Raw genomic sequence first — 22,237 nt, 5'->3', positions numbered from 1 at the left:
AACATGAATGGACCTGGATATTATCATACTTAGTGAAGTGGGCTAGACATATTATATTGCTTATTTGTGAAATCTAAAAAAAATATACAAATGAACTTATTTACAAAATAGAAATAGACTCACAGACTTATAAAACAAGCCTATGGTTATCAAAGGGGAAAGCAGAGAAGAAGGATAAATTGGGAGTTTGGGATTAACACATACACACTGCTATATAAAAAATAGATAATCAACATGGATCTGCTCTATAGCACAGGAAACTACTTAATATTCTATAATAATGTAAATGGGGAAAGAATTTGCAGAATAGATATATGGATATGTAATAATTGTACTACTTTGCTGTACTTTCCAATATTTGGCCACCTGATGTGAAGAACTGACTCATTAGAAAATACCCAGATGCTGGGAAAGATTGAAGGCAGGAGGAGGAGGGGACAACAGAGGATGAGATGGTTGGGTGGCACCGACTTGATAGACGTGAGTTTGAACAGGCTCCAAGAGTTGGTGATGGACATGGAAGACTCATATGCTGCCATTCATAGCGTTGCAAAGAGTTGGACACGACTGAGTGACTGAACTGAACTGACCTGGGGCTCAGACATGTTTGAGGTATGCATTCATGCCATGCTTTTTTTTTTTTTTTTTCTGAAATAACTCAAGCAATATATGTGGAATCTAAAAATCATACAAACAAATGTAAATGTAAAACAGAAACAAGTCACAGATACAGAAAACAAACTAGTGGTCTTGCATAAAATAGATAAACAACAAGGATATATTGCATAGCACAGGAAATTATAAATATTATCTTCTGAACACTTTTAATGGAGTATAGTCTGTGAAAACATTGAATCACTATGTGGTGGTTTAGTCGCTAAGTTGTGTCTGACTCTTGCAACTCCATGGACTGTAGCCCACCAAACTCTCTCTCCATGGGATTTTCCAGGCTAGAATACTGGAGTGGTTTGCCATTTCCTTCTGTAAGGGATCTTTCTAACCCAGAGGTTGAACCCGGGTCTCCTGCCCTGCAGGCAGATTCTTTACCAACTGAGCTACCAGGGAAGCCCTGAATCACTATGCTATACAAATAAATTAATATAATATTGTAAATCAACTATACTCTAATTTTTAAAAGTGGGGCTGACTCCTAGGTAACAGGTAGAGTGGAATAAATATCTTTTCTGTGAAAACAGAAACTTCAACTCTGGGCTCAACATGGAATTTAATGACCAGAAAAATTATCTTTCAGAAAATAAAATTATTTTTAGGCAAAGAAAAACATTTCTTTAGTGACTGACACTTAAAGAGAATTCTAAAAGATCAAAGGTAGACATGAGAAGATGATTCCTAATGAAAATTTGAGATGCAAAAAGACATTGTGAGTTCAAGGAGCCTGTCTATATTTCATGAGGTCTCATGTGGAAGTGGGCTAGTGTGTACTGTCATAGTGAGCAATTATTAATGTGGCTCTTATCACTTGTACCCAAAATGATATTCAATATTTGTGAAGTGTTTTGAGTGCCTTCTATAAAAGATACATATAATTCAAAGTGCATGGTTTAGTAAAACCATGCCAAAAATTACTGATAAATATTATCAGAAAAGTCAATATTTGTAGTGTGTAATTCTGTGTTAACATTTCATTTTGTTTGTATGTGTAGACAATAGTGATATAAGTAACTTTTAACTATATTCTATATTAAGTAGTTTTTTTTTAGTAAGTTATATGATCTATAGTATATTTGAAAGGTGAAAGTGAAGTCGCTCAGTCGTGTCTGATTCTTTGTGACCCCATAGACTGTAGCCTACCAGGCTCCTCTGTTCAGGGGATTTTCCAGGCAATAGTACTGGAATGGGTTGCCATTTCCTTCTCCAGGGGATCTTCCCAACCCAGGGCTCGAACCCAGGTCTCCCACATTGTAGACAGACGCTTTACCGTCTGAGTCACCAGGGAAGTCCAATATTTAGGAGAAATCAAATCATAATGTATCCTGCATTTTTCTATATGTTATAAAACATAATTATGATGCTATCATAATTTTGTTTTGTCTGTAATTGTACCTTTGTAAATATAATTTTCACAAATTGTTTTTTCAGCATACTGTAAACACCATATAAACAACAGCCATATTACAGTATTTTTTAAAAAGGCAGGCAATGGTATGATAAATACGTAAGCACATCTAAACAAAAAGTTATTGAATAAATAAAGTAGTAATAATATCTAATTTGAGGGGGATAGAGAAAGAACTAAATTCCTGGATTGAAAGGACATATACACTGAAGGTAGTGTTGTTTGGAGTTAAAATGTTACATGGCCTTCACATTATCTTGAAAGAGGCTAAAGATCCTAACTTTAGAGAGGAAACCAAGATGACGGAATAGAATAATAAGCTCACCTCCTCCCACAAAGACATCAAAAATACATCTACACATAGACCAGTTCTCACAGAATACTGACTGAATGCTGGTAGAAGATATACAGTGAAAGTTGCAAGAAAGATCACTGCATAGTGGGCAGGAGGAAAAAGAGTTAAAAAAAAAAAAAAGAATTAGGATGAGACCTGTGTCACTGGGAGGGAGCTGTGAGAGAGAAAGGTTCTACCTGAGAATCCGCTTCACAATTGGGAGATCAGCTTGGATAGACAGGAGCTTCAGAAGCTCAGAGGCGAGTGCAGCACCCAGACTCTGGCAGGCGGAATAGAGAGACCAGCACCGATGGATGGTGTGACCAGCTTGCTGCACTCCCCAGCCTGATACATGCCCTGATAGTGTGTGAGGGAGGCTGAGCACTGAAACTCATGCTTCAGCTGACAGACCTGGCGAGAGAACTGAGGCTGGTTACACAGAGACAGCCTGAAGAGACTAGTTTGATCTGGGTGGCAACCACGAGTGTATGCAGGACAGAGTCCAGGTCTGCCATAGGCGGCCCATTGTTAATGGGTGTGTGAGGGGAGAGGCCCCATCACTGCAGCCTCATTCTCAGCTTGTTCACAGTGGGCATGGCTCTGCCTCTAGGAGCTCTGGAAGTGTGCAAATGATGATGGCTCGCACACGTGGAGGTGGGGCTGAAATCTGAGCTGTGTCCCAGAGGCTGTTTGAAGTCTGTGTGTTTATACCACTGCCAGCAGCTTTGTAAACTCAGATCTATGGGATACCCAAGAGGACTAATGGTACTCCAGGGGCTGGGGTGGGTCCAGTGTTAGCAGCTACAGGCTTTGCAGGTACATGCATGTGGAGGTGGGGCTGGGGTCTGGGCTGATTCCATAGCTCCCACAGATGGGCCTGATGCCCGACTTCCAAAGATCTGTATTGGTGACTCTGCACTGGTGGCTTTGTGAATACAGTGCCTAAGGAACACCCAGTCCTATTCCCTGCATTCCCGTGGTTGAGGTAGGGCTGAGGGAAGTAAAAACAACAGTGTACTTTGCGAGCCTGCACAGCAGGTGACAGGTGACACATAAGGCACATGCACTTCCCGGTGAACAGCTCTCGCAGTGGAATACTCCATGACTCTTCTCCCTGTGGACGTGCTCCTGTCAGTTCTACCTCACACTGCAGCTCTCAGAAATGGATCTGGGGGCTTCTATTCCAACTGGGAAGCAGACCCTGCCACTGGCAGGGTTGTGAAAACCACAGAGCAAAGAGGAGACACTGTTTAACATCCCGTGTAGGCTCTGGTCACCACAACACTAATCACACCCCCTATCAAGGGGATAACAGCCAGTACACATTGAGGAAAGATGTGGCAAGCATCTATACTAAAAACAGCCCTCACACCAAAAATATTAGACTTGTGGCGTCTACACAGAGATGCTCCCACCTAAAATAACAGCCCCTTCAAGACAACAGTAGATAACTGTTTCTCCTAAATTCATCAAGTCAGAGAAATATAAATAAAATGAAGAAGCAGAGGAACCACTCCCAATTAAAAGAATAAGATAATTCTCTTGAAAGAAGAGCGGAAAAAAGGAAAAATCCACAGAAACACAATAATAGTAGAGGACTTTAACACTGCACTTACACCAATGGACAGATCATCAAAACAAAAAATTAAAAAATTAATAACGAAACACAAATGACACATTAGACCAGATAGACCTAATTGATATCTTCATGAAATTCCACCCAAATGCAGAAGACTACACTATCTTCTCAAGTGCAGAAGGAACGTTCTCCAGGATAGATCACATCTTGGGTCACAAATCAAGGGTTGGTAAATTAAAGAAAATTAAAATCATATTAAGCATCTTTTCTGTCCACAACACTATGAGACAAGATATCAATTACAGGAAAAACCTGTAAAAAACAAAAATACACAGAGATTAAACAATACATTTCTAAATAAACAACAGTTTATTTAAGAAATAAAAGGGGAAGTCAAAAATACCTAGAGACAAATAACAAAACACGGTAATTCAAAATCTATGGGATACAGCAAAAGCATTTCTAAGAGGGAAGCTTATAGAAATGCAATCCTACCTCAAGAAACAAAAATGCATCAAATACACAACCTAACCCTACCCTTAAAGCAACTGGAGAAACAAGACCCAAAAAAACTTCCGAAGTTAGTAAAAAGAAAGAAAGCATAAAGATCGGACCAGAAATAAAGAAAAAGAAATGAAGCAAACAATAGCAAAGATCAATAAAACTAAAAGCTGGTTCTTTGAGAAGATAAACAACATTGACAGACCATTAGCCAGACTCATCAAAAGAAAAAGAAGACTCAAATCAACAAAATTATAAATGAAACAGGAGAGATTACAACAGCTCAGAAACACAAAAGATCATAAGAGAGTGTTTTGAGCAACTATATGCCAATAAAATGGACAACCTGGAAGAAATGGACAGATTATTGGAAAAGTTCAACCTTATAAGACTGATCCAGGAAGCAATAGAAATTCTGAACAGGCTGATGAACAAGCCCTGAAATAGAAACTGTGATAAAAAAAAATTTCCCCTGAAAACAAAAGCCTAGGGCCAGATGGCTTCACAGGTAAATTCTATCAAACATTTAGAGACAACCTAATGCCCAGCCTTCTCAAACTCTTCCAAAAAATTGGAGAGGAAAGAACACTTCCAAACTCATTCTACAAAGCCATCATTACTCTGATGCCGAAACCAGACAAAGACATCACAAGAAAAGAAAATTACAGGCCAATATCACTGATGAACGTAGGTGCAAAAATCCTCAACAAAATTCCAGCAAACAGAATTCAGCAACACATTAAAAGGATCACACACCATGATCAAGTAGGGTTTATACAAGGGATGAAAGGATTCTTCAATATACACAAATCAATGTGCTATACCACAAATTAAAAGATAAAAATCTCAGTTGATGCAGAAAAATCCTTTGACAAAATTCAGCACCCATTCATGATAAAAACTTCAGAAAATGGGCATACTAGGGAACTACTTCCAGAGAAGGAAATGGCAACCCACTCCAGTGTTCTTGCCTGGAGAATCCCAGGGACGGTGGAGGCTGGGGGGCTGCCGTCTATGAGGTCACACAGAGTCCGACACAACTGAAGCAATTTAGCAGCAGCAGCAGCAGCAGGAAACTACTTCAACATAATAAAGGCCATATATGGCAATGGCACCCCATTCCAGTACTCTTGCCTGGAAAGTCCCATGGACGGAGGAGCCTGGTGGGCTGCAGACCATGGGGTCACGAAGAGTCGGACACGACTGAGTGACTTCACTTTCACTTTTCCCTTTCATGCATTGGAGAAGGAAATGGCAACCCACTCCAGTGTTCTTGCCTGGAGAATCCCAGGGACGGGGGAGCCTGGTGGGCCACCGTCTATGGGGTCGCACAGAGTCGGACACGACTGAAGCGACTTAGCAGCAGCAGCAGCAGCATGACAAATCCACAGCAAACATCCTTCTCAATGGTGAAAAACTGAAAGCATTTCCTCAGGAACAAGACAAGTGTGCTCACTCTTACCATTAGTATTCAACATAGTTTTGGAAGTCTTAGCCATGACAATCAGAGAAGGAAAAAAATAAAAGGACTCCAGATATGAAAAGAAGTAAAACTCTCACTGTTTTCAGATGACATGATACTGTACATAGAAAACCCTAAATAAACTATCTCATAATTTATGTTGATAGAATATCAAGCCCATGGAATTCTTCAGATAAGAATACCAGAGTGGGTAGCCATTCCCTCTCCAGGGGATCCTCCTGACCCAGGGATTGAACCTAGATCTCCTTCATTGTTGGCGGATTCTTTACTGTCTGTGCCATCAGGGAAACCCATCAGAAAATTACTAGGGCTAATCAGTGAATTTACTAAAGTCATAGGATACAAAATGAATACACAGAAATTTCTTGCATTCCTATACACTAACAATGAAAAGTCTGACACTGTTTCCACTGTTTCCCCATTTATTTCCCATGAAGTGATGGGACCAGATGCCATGATCTTAGTTTTCTGAATGTTGAGCTTTAAGCCAATTTTTTCACTCTCCTCTTTCACTTTCACCAAGAGGCTTTTTAGTTCCTCTTCACTTTCTGCCATAAGGGTGGTGTCATCTGCATATAGTTTATAGTTAAAGACTGAGAGAGGTCACTAGTCCTCCAGGAAGAATGAGACAAAAGTAGTCTTGTGGCCAAAAGTACAGAAGCAAAAAGAACTCAATGCTCAGAGATCCTGATAGTGTAGCCCAGACAACCAGGTCAGGAAGCAGAGTTTCTCGTGAAAGTGCTGACACACGAAGGGCTATCTCGTGTGGACTACTGCTTCCACCATAACCTCAGGCTGCCCTTGCTCTCTGGGACAAACACATGACCTCTAATCTGGTGAACTGGCTGTTGAATGCCCTCAGCTGCTTTCAGGTGAGGTAAAGGAAGTTCTTGCTAGTTGCTGCTCTGGAGCATCTGTCCATTGGCCTCATGCTGTACTGAAGAATCTGTTATAATGGCAGCTACCCAGGAGAGGTGGAAGGAACAGGCTGCATCTGCCTTTGTGGACAGTCTAGCTCTTCCCCTCCTTATAATGTCCTGAAATAATTCAGGGAATTTTTTTTTTCATTTTTACAGTTTTGTAGAGGGAAACAGATCATAAGATCACATAGTCAAAAGTTCTCTTCTTGACTGCTTTACCAACTTTCTCATTTAAGTGGGATTCTTCACCTTGATGTCAGTATCCCACCTTTTTCCAAAGAGAGTTTTCTCGAACATTCATTGGGCTAAACACTGTTTCTCAGACTCAAGCATGCACCATGGTCATAATTAAGAAACAGACTGTTGAGCTCCACCTCTAGAGTTTCTGATTCAGTAGATCAGGGTTGGATCTGAGACATTCTAGCAAGCTTGCAGACGATGCACATTCTGATGCTGCTGGTATATGGATGACACTTTGAGAACCAGTATATAACTTCTTTTATATATTTATATTGACCTCCGATGTCTTTTTTTACTCTTCAGGTGTTTCCAAATATCCCTCCTCTCCACTCTCTGACTAAAACCACACAGAGAATCCCTCCTCTGGGGATCACATTCACTTCCTCAGCATCCTTTTCAGAGCGCCCTTCACCTCCTGATTCTTGAGGCTGTAGATGAGAGGGTTCAGCAAGGATGTGATGATACTGTACTGAATGGAGACCACTCGTTCCAACACTGAGCCTGAGGCGGGGCTGATGTACCTGAATAGAGCCGTCCCATAGAACAGGAGCACCACAGTGAGGTGGGAAGAGCAGGTGGAGAAGGCCTTGCCTTGGCCCTCATAGGAATGGATGTTCAGAATGGCAGAAATGATTCTGGAGTACGAGAACAGGATCAAGGGAAGTGTCAGAAGTCCCAGCAATGCACTGGTCCCTGACAGAAGGAACTCGTTGGCAGTGGGATCAGTACAGGACAAGGGGAAGAGTGATGGTAGTTCACAGAAGAAATGGGAGATAGTGTTAGACCCCCAGAAACGTAACCTGTGGATGAAAAGATGATTCACTAGTGAGTTCAGAAGCCCCAACAGCCATGCTGCACACACCATTGCAGTGCAGAGAGGCCTGTTCATGACCACAGTGTAGAGCAGAGGGTGGCAGACAGCAGCATAGCGGTCGTAGGCCATGGCAGAGAGAAGGCAGGCTTCAGCACACCCATAAAGGAGAAAAAAGAAACTCTGGGTGATGCAGCCCCACACAGAGATGCTTTTCTTCTGCAACAAGAAGTTCTGTAGCGTTTTTGGCACAGTGACCGAGGAGAAACCGAGATCTAGGAAAGACAGGTGTCCGAGGAAGAAGTACATGGGTATGTGGAGCTGAGAATCAGCTTTGATGATCAAGATCATCGCTGTGTTCCCCACTAATGTCAGCAAGTAAATCCCCAGGAACAGCACAAAGAGCAGAGCCTGGATGTGGGGGTCAGCAGACAGCCCGAGGACGGTGAACTCAGTGAAGAAAGTGAAGTTGTGCATGGCTGTTTGTAAATGTCATTCCTAGAAAGAAATCAACTATATTACAGAATCTGAGTAATTTCTAGTGATCAGAATATCATCCCTCCACCCTAAAACTTCTCAGGAAATACTTCTTTCAGCTTAACAATAGAAAAGGAAAAGAAGTTGAGTAATTCCAATTGTGACCTTTATGAGTTGAATTGTGTCTAACTCCAGAAAATATGTTGAAGTCTTAATCCCTTGTACCTCACAGTGTAATCTTATTTGGAAATAGGGTCACTGGAGGTACAATGAATTAAGGTGAGGTAACACTGGAATAGGGTAGGCTCTTAATCTAGTATGACTGATGTTCTTATTGGAGACGAGAGAGCCTTATAATACACACAAAGTGGGACAGCCATGTGACAACAGAGCAGAGTGGAGCGAGGCGCCTGCAGGTCAAGGAAGCCAAGGGTCGACAGCCATAACCAGAATCCAGGAAGAGACAAGGAAGGATTCTTCCCTACAAGTTTTGGGGTGGCCGTGGCCCTGCTGACACCTTGATGTCAGTCTTAAGAGTCCCTAGAACTGTGAGAAAATAAATTCTATTGTTTTAAGCCAACTGGTTTCCAGTAGTTTGTTACAACAGCCCTAAGAAATTATTACAGTGACTTTAAGAGTTTCTCCTCCTTGACTCTCCCCAACAAGTCTCATTAATTCTGTCAGTGAATATAACACACATCTTTGTGTGCTAAATCAGATTACATAATTTAACTATTACGAGTATACAGCCTCTAATTAAAATAAATAAATTTAAATTTTTTTTATAATTTTATTTTATTTTTAAGCTTTACATAATTGTATTAGTTTTGCCAAATATCAGAATGAATCCGCCACAGGTATACATGTGTTCCCCATCCTGAACCCTCCTCCCTCCTCCCTCCCCATACCATCCCTCTGGGTCGTCCCAGTGCACTAGCCCCAAGCATCCAGTATCGTGCATCGAACCTGGACTGGCAACTCATTTAAAAGAGTATACTTAGGAGAATAAACAGGCTACTTCAAATGAAATTGTTTCCGAGAATAGATGTTTAGTTGCAAGTCTTCTTATATTTAGACATCCATCTTAAAGCCAAGAACTACAGAACTCACCATCTTATCACAGACATTCTGGGTATTAGATGAAGATGTAGAAAAGAGATTTGAACAAGAAATTTTGCTACTAGATCAAGGACTTGTATGATGCTACTAGAGGTTGCAAGAGGCTTTCCAAACATTCCAGGAGCAATTCAAGAGTACCCTATATCTCCAAAGACATACTAGCAAAGCTGGAAAAGTATCTGTGGGAAGTGTTTGTGCCTCAATGCCTTGTTCCATTCTCAGGCCAGTGAGACTAGGCTCTCAGCATCTCAGAGCAGGGAAGACAGAGGCTCACAGAGGTGAGCTGACTTCTTCCATATCATATAGCTCATCAGCAGAACAGTCAGGAATTAAACTAAATGCTCTGCTCTCAATCACCCCAAAGATGGACAACATATATTTTGAGTCATTTAAAGAATCTGTATCTTAAACATAGCACTTCCTCTAAAATTAAAAACAAAAGCTAGACCTGAAAAATGAAAGCTATGTATGTGAACTTGAGCAAGATACTGAATCCTTCTGAAGGTAAATTTTCACATCAACAAAATGGAACATGGTTGACATCAACTTAGTCAACCTTGGTTTTAGTCACAACCTGATAATCGGATACTTCTTTAGTATTTAATTTCTTTCCTTTCACTTTGCTGCTATTGTTATTGTCTTTTACTCATGCAAAAATGTCTAGACCAGGACTTTGTTAACAGCGTTCACATGTTTCGCTGGAACCCTGCTGTTGTTCAGTCGTTGTTCCAGTTATCACTGGGACCTGAACTGGAATATTATAGCTCCTCCCCAGCAGTCTTGTCAGAACTAGTCTTTAACACCCACAGCCTTTCTTCCTCCTCGGTCCATTTTACCCTGGCTCTTATAAAGCTTGGTTCTGATGACATAAACTGAAAAGTTACGTTAGAGGAAATTCAAGAGAAAAGAAACATTTGTGGAAACATTTAACTTATATTTTTTAAGTACAATGAAAAACATGAATCCAATTTTATGATTTTTCAAAAAAGTGTACAAATAGTCCTAGGAAGACTCTGGTGACAGTGATATCTATACATTGCTGAAGAAAGTGAAAGTTGCTCAGTTGTGTCTGACTCTTTGTAACCCCAAGGACTATACAGTCCATGGAATTCTCCAGGCCAGAATACTGGAGTGGGTAGCCTTTCCCTTCTCTAGGGGATCTTCCCAACCCAGGAATCGAACCCACGTCACCCACATTGCAGGCAGATTCTTACAAGCTGAGTCACAAGGGAAGCCCATTGCTGAATGCATTGCTGAATGCATTGCAAATTGCACACTTTGAGTCAGAGTCTTATAAGTTCTTGGATTTATGCTAAAACTATAACTCAAAAGGCTAAAATGTGACATTTATAATGATGCACACTGCATTGTTATATGTTTAATAAAAATGGAAATGTTTCAATATTTTCATATTCTGGAGTATCTAAATACCAACTAGATAATGTAGACAATAAAATTAAAATCATAAAGACTATGTGGCAACAAAGGAACGTATCAATAATAGCTACAAAACTAAGAAATTTCTCTTTGATATAATTAGAACTGGTACCATTATCTTCCTCAAACCTCCAGCTTCCTTTTCTCTACAAACATCCCAGTCAAATCCCTCAGTTAACAATAGACTTCCTTCCCTTTCTTTGAAGATGTACCCAAACCATGTACTTGCTCCTAAAACATTTCAGTTAATTTTAAGAAGATTGATTTATTAAGTAAGGAGATAAAGAAGCCCTACCAATCATGTGATCCCCTAGATTAGACTCATCTTTCTGGCTACCAGGATCACACTTTCCTGTGGGAGGTTCAGACAGCTTGGTGGGAAGGAGAAGAGTGAGCTGACCAGGATCACTGGGAGGAATTCCAGGGTAAAGAACAATGGAGAAACTAACTGCTCTAAGGAGGAAGAGGAACTTTGATAGAAAGAAAATGACTACCTAAAAGAGAGAAAGGAAGAAAATAAGAAGGTGCAGGTTATGCCTTTCTAGCCCTAAGCACACGAAGATTCCCCAGTATCCTTTGGGAATATTTGTAGACACTGGCATTGGCATTTCAGATGAAGAAAACTATTTTTATTCCCAATTCTGACAATCACAGCAAAAGTGTTAATTAGGGGACAGTTCCACCTCTGACACTTTCTAAGAGACTGCACTACTGGTCTGTCCTCTCTGCAGATTTGCTCAATACGATTCAATACAACTTCATGATTTCTTGTTCTCCCTGAAACCAGAAGACCTTAGAACTCTTAGTGAAAGTTATACAAGAGGGAATGGGAAGGTCTCCTTCTACATCCAGTACTCCTGCCATGGTGCACATTTGAAGATGTGATCCTCCAGTCCTCCATCAGGATGCCTCTTGCCAGCTCCCCCATGTCAAAAGATGACCTGCTCTTTTGTCAGGGTCAAGGGACATGAAGGGAGGAGACAGAGGGATCCTAGATGGACAGAAGTGCATTGTAGATCAACATTTCAGGGAAAAAAAACTTCATCTACTTATTTCTTTGACCACTGGCACCCCACTCCAGTACTCTTGCCTGGAAAATCCCATGGACGGAGGAGCCTGGTAGGCTGCAGTCCCTGGGGTCGCTAAGAGTCGGACACGACTGAGCGACTTCACTTTCACTTTTCACTTTCGTGCATTAGAGAAGGAAATGGCAACCCACTCCAGTGTTCTTGCCTGGAGAATCCCAGGGACGGGGGAGCCTGGTGGGCTGCCATCCATGGGGTCTCACAGAGTCGGACACGACTGAAGCGACTTAGCAGCAGCAGCAGCATGATATTTTCCTTATGACTATTTCTATTTCTTTTTCATTGCCGTGAGGAATTTGGGTTAGAGTAGGATTCTTCTGAGTTGTTCAAACTGATGAAAGTTTCCTTCTTTGCCCCTTTTACTGAGCTAGACTGTTCTAAATCTGGCTCCTGTTTGGGGTTCTTTGAGGCAAATTGCCTATGCCCCCATAGCTGGGCCTGCAGAATTATGTCTCCAGCTAAACCTTGGGAAAAGTCAGTTTTATTTCCTGACAGTTTCCAGCATCAAACTCCTATGGTCAGTTCTAGCTAAAGCCTAAAGGGTCAGCATTCTCTGCACTGGGACTTTCTGGGCCTTGCTAACAGTCATTAATTCTTGTCAGTCTTCCTGAGGTCACCTACCTCAGTACTGAGAAGAGCTCCTGGCTAGTCTGTAGGAGTCTTATATTCCTCCAGTGCTCTTCTCTTTGGCCATCTCTTTGATCTCTTTGCCAAGCTATAGCTCTGGGAGAGGAGCATGAGTAAGGAGCCCAGGGAACCTGGGACTGCTCACTGCTCATGGGGGAGGCTGCAGTAGTCAGAGTCACTTGGGGCCTGATTTGGAAGTGGGGGTGCAGAAAAATTTCCAGGAATAACACAAGGAACAATGCAATATCTGACAAATAAAGCTTAATCTAGGGTTTCTCAACCTCAGACATATAAATGTGTGCACAGTGAGGCATTAATGTTCATGTGTGTGTGCACGCATGCGTCACCCTCATACTCTCTCTATAAAGTCTAACATTCCCTTTCCCTTTGGAGTTACTCCAAAATCTATGCACTTGAGGTATGCTATATTTTTTCTGCATGCATTTATCACATGGCCCTATAAGAGAAATTAGAGCCATAAGGCAGGACCTCATTAATTTTCTTGAGTCCCCACTTAGAAATGTATTTCTTTGTCCCTTCTTTAGATTTAATGGTAGAGGTAATGCTTTTAATCCAAGACTAACACCTGTACTTGGACTTTAACTCTGATCCCCTTCTGAGCCTCTGGGTCCTTCTCCTTCAGGTATGCTAATTACCCATTTTTAATCATCAATTTCCTTCTTTTACTCATTTGTACCAAGAATATAAATATATTAAAATAGTTCCCATATTTAAAAATATCTAACTGACCCCATGTTTCACTGCAGCCACTGATTCTACATTGCCTTTCTCTACTTGTCTCACAGCCACTTCTGAAAGTCTGACTTAACTATACTACTTCCCAAGCTTTTCTTACTCCTTATCCCTCAACATGCTGGCTTCTGCACCCACCATTCCTTTCCCTTTCTGTTTCTAGTGACTTATAAAACCAGTATTAATTTTCCTCCTGATACTGTGATGCAAGAAACTCCCATTTCAGTCCTCATATTCTACATGATTGGATTCTGGACTCTACATAGCTAAGAAAAAGTTGGGAAGAGGACGTTATTATTCTTGAGCCATCAGGAAAGTAGTCCCTATATAAGTATATCTTTGGAAGGAGTCTGGGATTCTTCCTCAATAGGACCAGATCAGGAGGACTGGTGGTTTCTCTTAGTGATAGACTTTACTTCTGCATAGGGTGTAGGACAATAACTGTAAATAGGTAATTAAAAGTATTTATATTTTATATAAGTAACATAAAGGTATAAATAATCAATTCACATTGACCAAAGATCAGACTTAGCAGCATTATATTTGGCATTAGTATTAACTTACATATTAATACATATACCACCCTTTCCATTTTTTTAGAAACACTGGCAGATTTTATTTTCTTGGGCTCCAAAATCACTGCAGACAGTGACTGCAGCCATGAAATAAAAGATGCTTGCTCCTTGGAAGAAAAGCTTTGACAAACCTAGACAGTGTGTTAAAAAGCAGAGATAACACTTTGCCAACGAAAGTCTATATAGTAAAAGCTATAGTTGTTCCCATAGTCATGTATGGATGTGAGAGTTGGACCATAAGGAAGCCTGAGTGCCGAAGAATTGATGCTTTTGAATTGTGGTGCTGGTGAAGACTCTTGAGAGTCCATTGGACAGCAAGGAGATCAAACCCATTAATCCTAAAGGAAATCAATCCTGAATGTTCATTGGAAGGACTGATGCTGAAGCTGAAGCTCATATTTTGGCCACCTGATTAGAAGAGCCATTGGAAAAGACCCTGATGCTGGGAAAGATTGAAGGCAGGAGGAGAAGGGAATGACAGAGGATGAGATAGTTGGATGACATCACCGACTTAATGGACAAGAGTTTGAGCAAGCTCCAGGAGATAGTGAAGGGCAAGTGTGGTGCAGTCCATGGGGTTTCAGAGTTGTATGGGACTTAGCAACGGAACAACAAGATACCACCTTTCCCACAAAACTGTGGCTATATTCTGTTTAGCACCATTGAAGGGAAGTGACAGCAATTGGAGTTTATAGCAAATTTAAGAAGGATCTTATATAAGCAAGGAGTTGATAAATTATGGTTTTCAGGCCAAGTGTAGCTTACCTGTCTGTTTTTAAGAAAACAAAATTTTATTAGAACACAGCTATGCTAACCTACTTACAATCTGTGGATGCTTTCATACATGGCAGAGTTGAGTAGTTACAACAGAGACTGTACATATGACCTACTAAACCCAAAACCTTTGCTATCTGGCACTTTAAAGAAAAAAATTATCTTACCTTTACTGTATGCCACACTTAGGAGCTCAACAAAATTTACACTGAGTCTTTATAGAACCATTGGGTGTTCCAGATATCGAGTCTGAGAACATACACACCACTAAAACGATTACTGCAGAGAGAGACAGAGGATCCTGCTCCTGAACAAGGGGACAATCGTCCTATCATATTTTAAGTGTTCACCTAATAATCCAGCTTATGTGCTTTGTTATAGTTTCCTACAATTTGATGCTGCTGCCGCCAAGTCACTTCAGTCGTGTCCGACTCTGTGCGACCCCATAGACGGCAGCCCACCAGGCTCCACCGTCCCTGGGATTCTCCAGGCAAGAACACTGGAGTGGGTTGCCATTTCCTTCTCCAATGAAGGAAAGTGAAAAGTGAAAGTGACGTCGCTGAGTCGTGTCCGACTCCTTGAGATCCCAGGGACTGAAGCCCCCTAGGCTCCTCCGTCCATGGGATTTTCCAGGCAAGAGTACTGGAGTGGGGTGCCATTGCCTTCTCCATCCTACAATTTAATACACTCTAAAACACTGGAGATAGCTATTTTGATGGTTAATAATTATATCATAAATGTGTTACTTTCATTACCATTTTTTTCTTAGGTTCCAGTCCTTCCCTCTGGTATCACTTTATTTCTTGTAGAAATATTTGTTAGTAAGGAAATTCTTTGAGTAGGAAATCATGGGTAATATATTCCCTGAGCTTTTACATGTTTGAAAATATTTTTAGCTTTCCCATATTTAAAAATGTATTTTAATACATGTCCATAGTATATAGAGTAAGTTTTCTCCAATTCCTATTCCCCAACTACTTACTTATCCCTTTCTTAGATGCAAGGACCAATTACCATTTTACTTAAATGAACTTTCAGAGATAGTCTATGAGTATGCTGCTGCGGCTGCTAAGTCGCTTCAGTCGTGTCCGACTCTGTGAGACCCCATAGACAGCAGTTCACCAGGCTCCCCCGTCCCTGGGATTCTCCAGGCAAGAACACTGGAGTGGGTTGTCATTTTCTTCTCCAATGCATGAAAGTGAAAAGTGAAAGTGAAGTCGCTTAGTCGTGTCTGACTCTTCGCAATCCCATGGACTGCAGCCTACCAGGCTCCTCTATCCATGGGATTTTCCAGGCAAGAGTACTGGAGTGGGGTGCCGTTGCCTTTTCTGAGTCTATGAGTATAGCCACATGTATATATGTAAGATTTTCATAAAAAAGATAGCAGAGTCTGCACCCCATTTTGTAACTTACTTTTTAATATTATTTATTATTTATTTTGAAGATCACTCGATATTGGTATATACAGAGCTGCCTCACTTTTCCTTCTTTTTCTTTTTGAACATGTAGTTTATGAGATCTTAGTTCCCTGACCAGGGACTGAACCCATGTCCCAGCAGTGAAAGCCCAGAATCATAACCACTGGACTGCCAAGGAATTCCCCAGAGCTGCCTCAATTTTAAATGGCTGTCTAGTCATCGTCATATGAAAATACAATTCATTTAACATGTACTTTACAGATGGCAATAGTCAACATCTGTTCATTCATTCTCTAAGTATCCATTGAGCATCTATTATGGCCAAAGTGCTTCTAGGTGCTTGGGAAGACATTAATGAAAAAACAGAGTTCCCTGTCTGTATAGAGAAATGTTTTGATGGTTGTGCTTATAATTTTCTTTGCATGCTTGTGAGGATATTTGTAAGATTAATTCTCTAAATGTCCATTGACAGATAAATGGATAAAGAAGATATGGTGTGTGTGTATTTTATATATATATATATAGATATAGATATAATGGAATATTACTCAGCCACAAAAATAATGCCATTTGTAGCTACCATGGATATATCATACTGAGTGAAGTATTAATAAGTCAGTAAGAGAAAGACAAAGACATTATATAATATCACTTCTATGTAGAATCTAAAATATGACACAAATTAATTTATCTAGAAAACAGAAACAGACTCACAGACACAGAAAACAAACCTGTGGTTGCCCAGGGGAAGGGGGCATGGGGGACAATTCGATTGGGAGTTTTGTACTAGCAGATTCAATATATAGAATGGATAAACAATAAAGTGCTATTGTATAGCACAGGGAATATATATATTTGTTGTTTTTGTTCAGTCACCCAGTTATGTCCGACTCTTTGTGACCCCCATGGACTACAGCACATCAGGCCTCCCTGTCCCTCACCATCTCCTGGAGTTTGCCCAAGTTCATGTTCATTGCATCAGTGATGCCATCCAGCTATCTCATCCTCTGATGCCCTCTTCTCCTTCTACCCTCAATCTTTTCCAGCATCAGGGACTTTTCCAATGAGTCTGTTTGCATCAGATGACCAAAATACTGAAGCTTCAGCTTCAGCATCAATCCTTTCAATGAGTATTCTGGGTTGATTTCCCTTAAGATTGACTATTTTGATTTTCTTGCTGTCCAAGGAACTTACAGGAGTCTTCTCCAGCACCACAGTTCAAAGGCATCAACTCTTTGGTGTTCTGCCTTTTTTACGGTCTAGCTCTCACAACCAATCATGACCACCAGGAAGACCACAGCCTTGACACACACATGCACATATATGCACATGCTCATACATGCACATGCTCATACATGCACATACTCATCCCTAGTGGCTCAGACAGTAAAGAATCTGCCTTCAATGTGGGAGACCCAGATTCAATTCCTGGGTCAGGAAGATCCTCTGGAGAAGGAAATGGCAAGCTACTCCAGTATTCCTGCCTGGAGAATTCCATGGACATAGGAGCCTGGTGGGCTACAATCCATAGGGTTGCAAAGAATTGGATACGACTGAGCAATTAACATATATATATATATATATATAAACTGAATCACTTTCTTATACATCAGAAACTAACAACATTGCAAGTCAACTATACTTCAATTAAATTTTTTTAAATTAAAATCCTTCCACATTTTAATAGTTTAATTATTTGTCTTTAATTCATGTGGAATTTATTTGGGTGTAAGACAGGAATCCAGGTTCATTTTTAACAGAAAGCTACCAGTTAGTCTATATCATATAATGAATAATCCATCTTTAACCTATTGATCTGAATTAGCATCTTTCCAATATTCTAAATTGCCTGTATATCTTTGGGTATGTTTATGGGCTATCTATTCAATATATTCATTCACTAGTGCTACACAATTGGAATTATTGGATCCTTTCATTTTTATATTCTGCAGAACTTTTCCCTTTATTACACTTAGAGTTTTCTATTCTTGTTTTTTTTTTTTTTTTAACTTTTCCTTTGAATTCTAGAAACAAATAATCTAATTCTAAAAGAAGCTTGTTTATATTTTTATTAACACCATGCTCCATCCATAAGCTTTTAAGAGAGTTATTAGATCTTCACTATATTGAGTTCTACCACTCAATAATATGATATGCTTGTTCATTGTTTTAATCTTCTTTGAGTCCCTTGATAGAATCTTAAGCTTTTCTTCCATGAGCTTTTGAACACTTTAAATTTATTCCTGGGTGTTTTATCTTTTTTTGTTCCTACTGTGATGTTAATTTCTGCCATTATGTTTTCTAATTAGTTGTTTAGAGATAAGCAAGGATATTGATTTCTGTTTATTAATTTTATATCTAGTTACTTTACTCTTAACAGTTTTCTGTATAAATCTCCTAGATTTTCCAGATAAACAATCACATCCTTTGCAAAACCCTAAAATTATCCTCTTCTTTCAAGTTGTTATTCTTAATTTCTTGTCAAATTGCATTCTCTTAATAGATCCTGGAGTATTCCATGAATATTTAATATTATATGCATTTTCACAATAGTGGCTATCAAGGGCTCCTTTTCCTGATTCAGGGAAATGTTCTTAGTGTTATCTCAGTAAGTGTGATATCAGCTTTAGAGAGAAATACATAAAACATATATATTTTTAATTCATATATATATTCATATACATACATTTTAAAGAACTTTACTCATATTAAGGAGACTTTATTTTCTTGGGCTCCAAAATCACTGCAGATGGTGACTGCAGCCATGAAATTAAAAGACACTTGCTCCTTGGAAGAAAAGCTATGACCAACCTAGACAGATTATTCAAAAGCAGAGACATCACTTTGTCGATAAAGGTCCGTCTAGTCAAAGCTACGGTTTTTCCAGTAGTCATGTATGGATGTGAGAGTTGGACTATAAAGAAAGTTGAGTGGGGAAGAATTGATGCTTTTGAACTATGGTGTTGGAGAAGACTCTTGAGAGTCTCTTGGACTGCAAGGAGATCAAACCAGTTAATCCTAAAGGAAATCAGTCTTTAATATTCATTGGAAGGACTGATGCTGAAGCTGAAGCTCCAATACTTTGGCCACCTGATGTGAAGATCTGGCTAATTAGAAAAGACCCTGATGCTGGGAAAGATTGAAGGCGGGAGGAGAAGGGGATGACAGAGGATGAGATAGTTGGATGGCATCACTGACTCGATGGACGTAAGTTTGAGCAAGCTCCGGGAGATGGTGAAGGACAGGGAAGGCTGACGTGCCACAGTCCATGGGGTTGCAAAGAGTCAGACATGACTGAGTGACTGAGCAACAACAAGAGAGCAAATAGAATTGAGAAGCTATGTTGGGAAAATTTAGGTAGAATTAGCTAGAGTCGGACACGACTGAGCGACTTCACTTTCAATTTTCACTTCCATGCATTGGAGAAGGAAATGGCAACCCACTCCAGTCTTCTTGCCTGGAGAATCCCAGGGATGGTGGAGCCTGGTGGGCTGCCATCTCTGGGGTCGCACAGAGTCAGACACGACTGAAGGGACTTAGCAGCAGCAGCAGCGGCTATTGGTATTGGGCAGATGAGTCTGTTTCTCAGATGTAAACTTGTGAATCAAATTATAGTTTGGGGGAATCTTAAGATCATAGGTGGTAATTTAATTAAGTAAATGAGAATATCCTTCACAATTTCTTCCCTATTCTTACATAAATCAGGGGAATAATTCAGAAGTTATGCTTCAGATCTTATTTACACAACCTCTTCCTAACTCTAGTTGCAAACTTGCTATTGAGAAATCATACAAATAGGTTATTTAGCTCTTGACATTGGTTTACCTTGGATGTCTCTTCTTTGTTCCTCATTTATTTTGTATCTGGTCCTACCTCCCTGAGCCAAACGAGGGTCAGACTCTTATAATATACTTGCTTGGAAGGGACAAGAGAAATTCTACATGACTTAAATGAAATGTAAAAAAGCACACAAGAAAACTAGAAGAAAAATTCAGGACACTGATGATAAGGACTTCTTAACCTTAAAAGCAGAGAAAATTACACAAAAGGAAAGTTGTTTGACTATATAACACAAATAAAAATAAAAACATAACAGTAAAACAATACGCTTTGAAAGGGTTTGAAGTGAGTTATTGCAAAAATTAACATCCTTCTTATTTAAACACATCATTCAAATAAAAATAATACTGTAAATGCAGTAAGAAACTAAGAAAATGGCATGCTAATAATAAAAGATGAGATACTGATGTTTAATGTTTGAGAAATGTTGAATATTATTTGTGATGAAAAATAAATGCAAACACAAGAAAGAATTAACATCTTATACCTATCAAATTGGTAAATATTAAAATGATTGTTAACTCTGGCAGATATATATTGCTAAACCCTCTAATATATTGCTGGCTGGACTATAAATTAGTATAAATATTTATGCAAGCAAATTGGTAATATAAATCAAGATCATACTTATAGCAAAAGGGCAGGAGAGGGAGTGAGAGTGACAAGATAAGGGATGACAGTTTGAGTATAAAACTTTTTTTAACTAACACAATTCATAATGTATATATGGGAGGCTGGTAGGGCAGTCCACCAGAGATTTTGCTGCGTGACAGTCTGTAGTAGGAACTGAGAATAAAGAAGTAGGTAGCAAGCACACCTGGAAGCTTGTGCCAATGACTGCTTCAGTCTCCTAAGGGAGGGGAGATTGATAGATGAGTCAGTCCTTGAACCCATCTCTCAAAGATGCAAATGAGGACGGGAATGGTTGCAAGATGCAGATGCTATACCGTTGATGTCCATTTAAGTGACTGCATATCCTTTACTAGGGTTTGGTCTGGGGAAGGATACCCTTCTCATTATACCCATAACCTATATCTAAATAGGTCCATTTTGGAGAGGTACTCTTAAAAACATATAAGGGGCAGGGCACAATGGTGTTATTATTAACTCTTCCTTTATTTAAAGAGTCACTAAGTTGTGTTAATTCTACCTCCTATGTTGAAATTAGATCACTTAAGGGATAACTGTATGTTCTACATGAGGTGCAGAACTGGCTGTACTCTGTACAAAAACCACTTTTTCTTGACAAAATCTGATGACGTCAATTTGTAGAACTGACCCAAAAGGTAATTACTATGGATATATAACCATTATATTTTAGAAGTATACTTCGATATATGGCAAAACCAATACAATATTGTAAAGTTAAAAAATAAAATTAAATTTAAAAAATTAATTTTTCCTGAAAATATGATTTATAAAATATTTACATCTTTTGAAGTATTTTTCTTATTTACTCACTACACACTCCCCTACTAATTTTGTAGAATTTATTATATATTTAAGATTAAAAGTTCATGGTAAAAATAAAAAAAAAACAAACCAACAATATTTTTTCAATTTTAAGAAATTAAGAAAATGCCAAAGGAAAAAAAAACCTTACTTTTGTTTAATGCTTATGAGGGTAAATACAATGATGCATGTTAAGTATTTCATTTAAGGAGTGACAGAAGTCAGTCCATCCACTGGGTTGTTAGCTTACTGTCTCCTCACCCATGAATCTTTTGTGACAAGAAATTAATTTATTTGACTGAATATGTGTCAAAGAAATGATGGACAGTGAGTTCAGGAGGGTTTGGCTGATTGGGACTGTCAGACACCAAGTGAATTAACTGACTTGATGTTCTTGGGGTTGAATGAAAACATTGTTTTGAGACAGCATAGACATTCTCTAGGTTATGTCCAAGGAGATCTCTAGTCTAGTTGCCAGACAGCCAGATTCCATTCCAGATACTCAAAATGTTACCACCAGCACACTTGAAACAGTTATTTTTCCTTTGATTGGATTAGGGCAGATTCCTGTCCTAGTTGCTTTCTGGCAACTTGAAAGTTAGTAACTCAAACTAGGCACATCAATTTTTTTTGGTTCCCCCAGGTAAGGTGGATGAAGCAACCCTCATTCAGTACAATCTTCAATCAGTAGCTTGTTTTCTCTCACTCTGAAATGCCTTTCACCCTCCCATCTTT

General features: G+C 39.6%; 1 protein-coding gene across 1 annotated transcript; it reads right to left on the bottom strand.

The window, feature by feature from the left end:
• Positions 1–1,828: 1,828 nt before the first annotated feature.
• On the bottom strand, positions 1,829–10,312 carry LOC147371714 (olfactory receptor 5BS1-like). The gene has a single exon (XM_086399719.1). The coding sequence runs from the start codon at positions 8,420–8,422 to the stop codon at positions 7,511–7,513; it is 912 nt and encodes a 303-aa protein (XP_086255845.1). The 5' UTR covers positions 8,423–10,312; the 3' UTR covers positions 1,829–7,510.
• Positions 10,313–22,237: the final 11,925 nt, after the last annotated feature.

This window comes from Bos grunniens, chromosome 5, assembly GCF_055505025.1.
Source record: "Bos grunniens cultivar Pamir isolate PY7600 chromosome 5, Bosgru_T2T1.0, whole genome shotgun sequence".
In the NCBI taxonomy this organism is placed as follows: Eukaryota; Metazoa; Chordata; class Mammalia; order Artiodactyla; family Bovidae; genus Bos; species Bos grunniens.
Note: the sequence above shows the minus strand (reverse complement) of the source record. Positions and strands in the feature narration are given on the sequence as shown.

What these genes read in the sequence shown, in the direction of transcription:
- LOC147371714 (XM_086399719.1), bottom strand. Translation starts at nt 8,422, where the DNA reads ATGCACAACTTCACTTTCTTCACTGAGTTCACCGTCCTCGGGCTGTCT.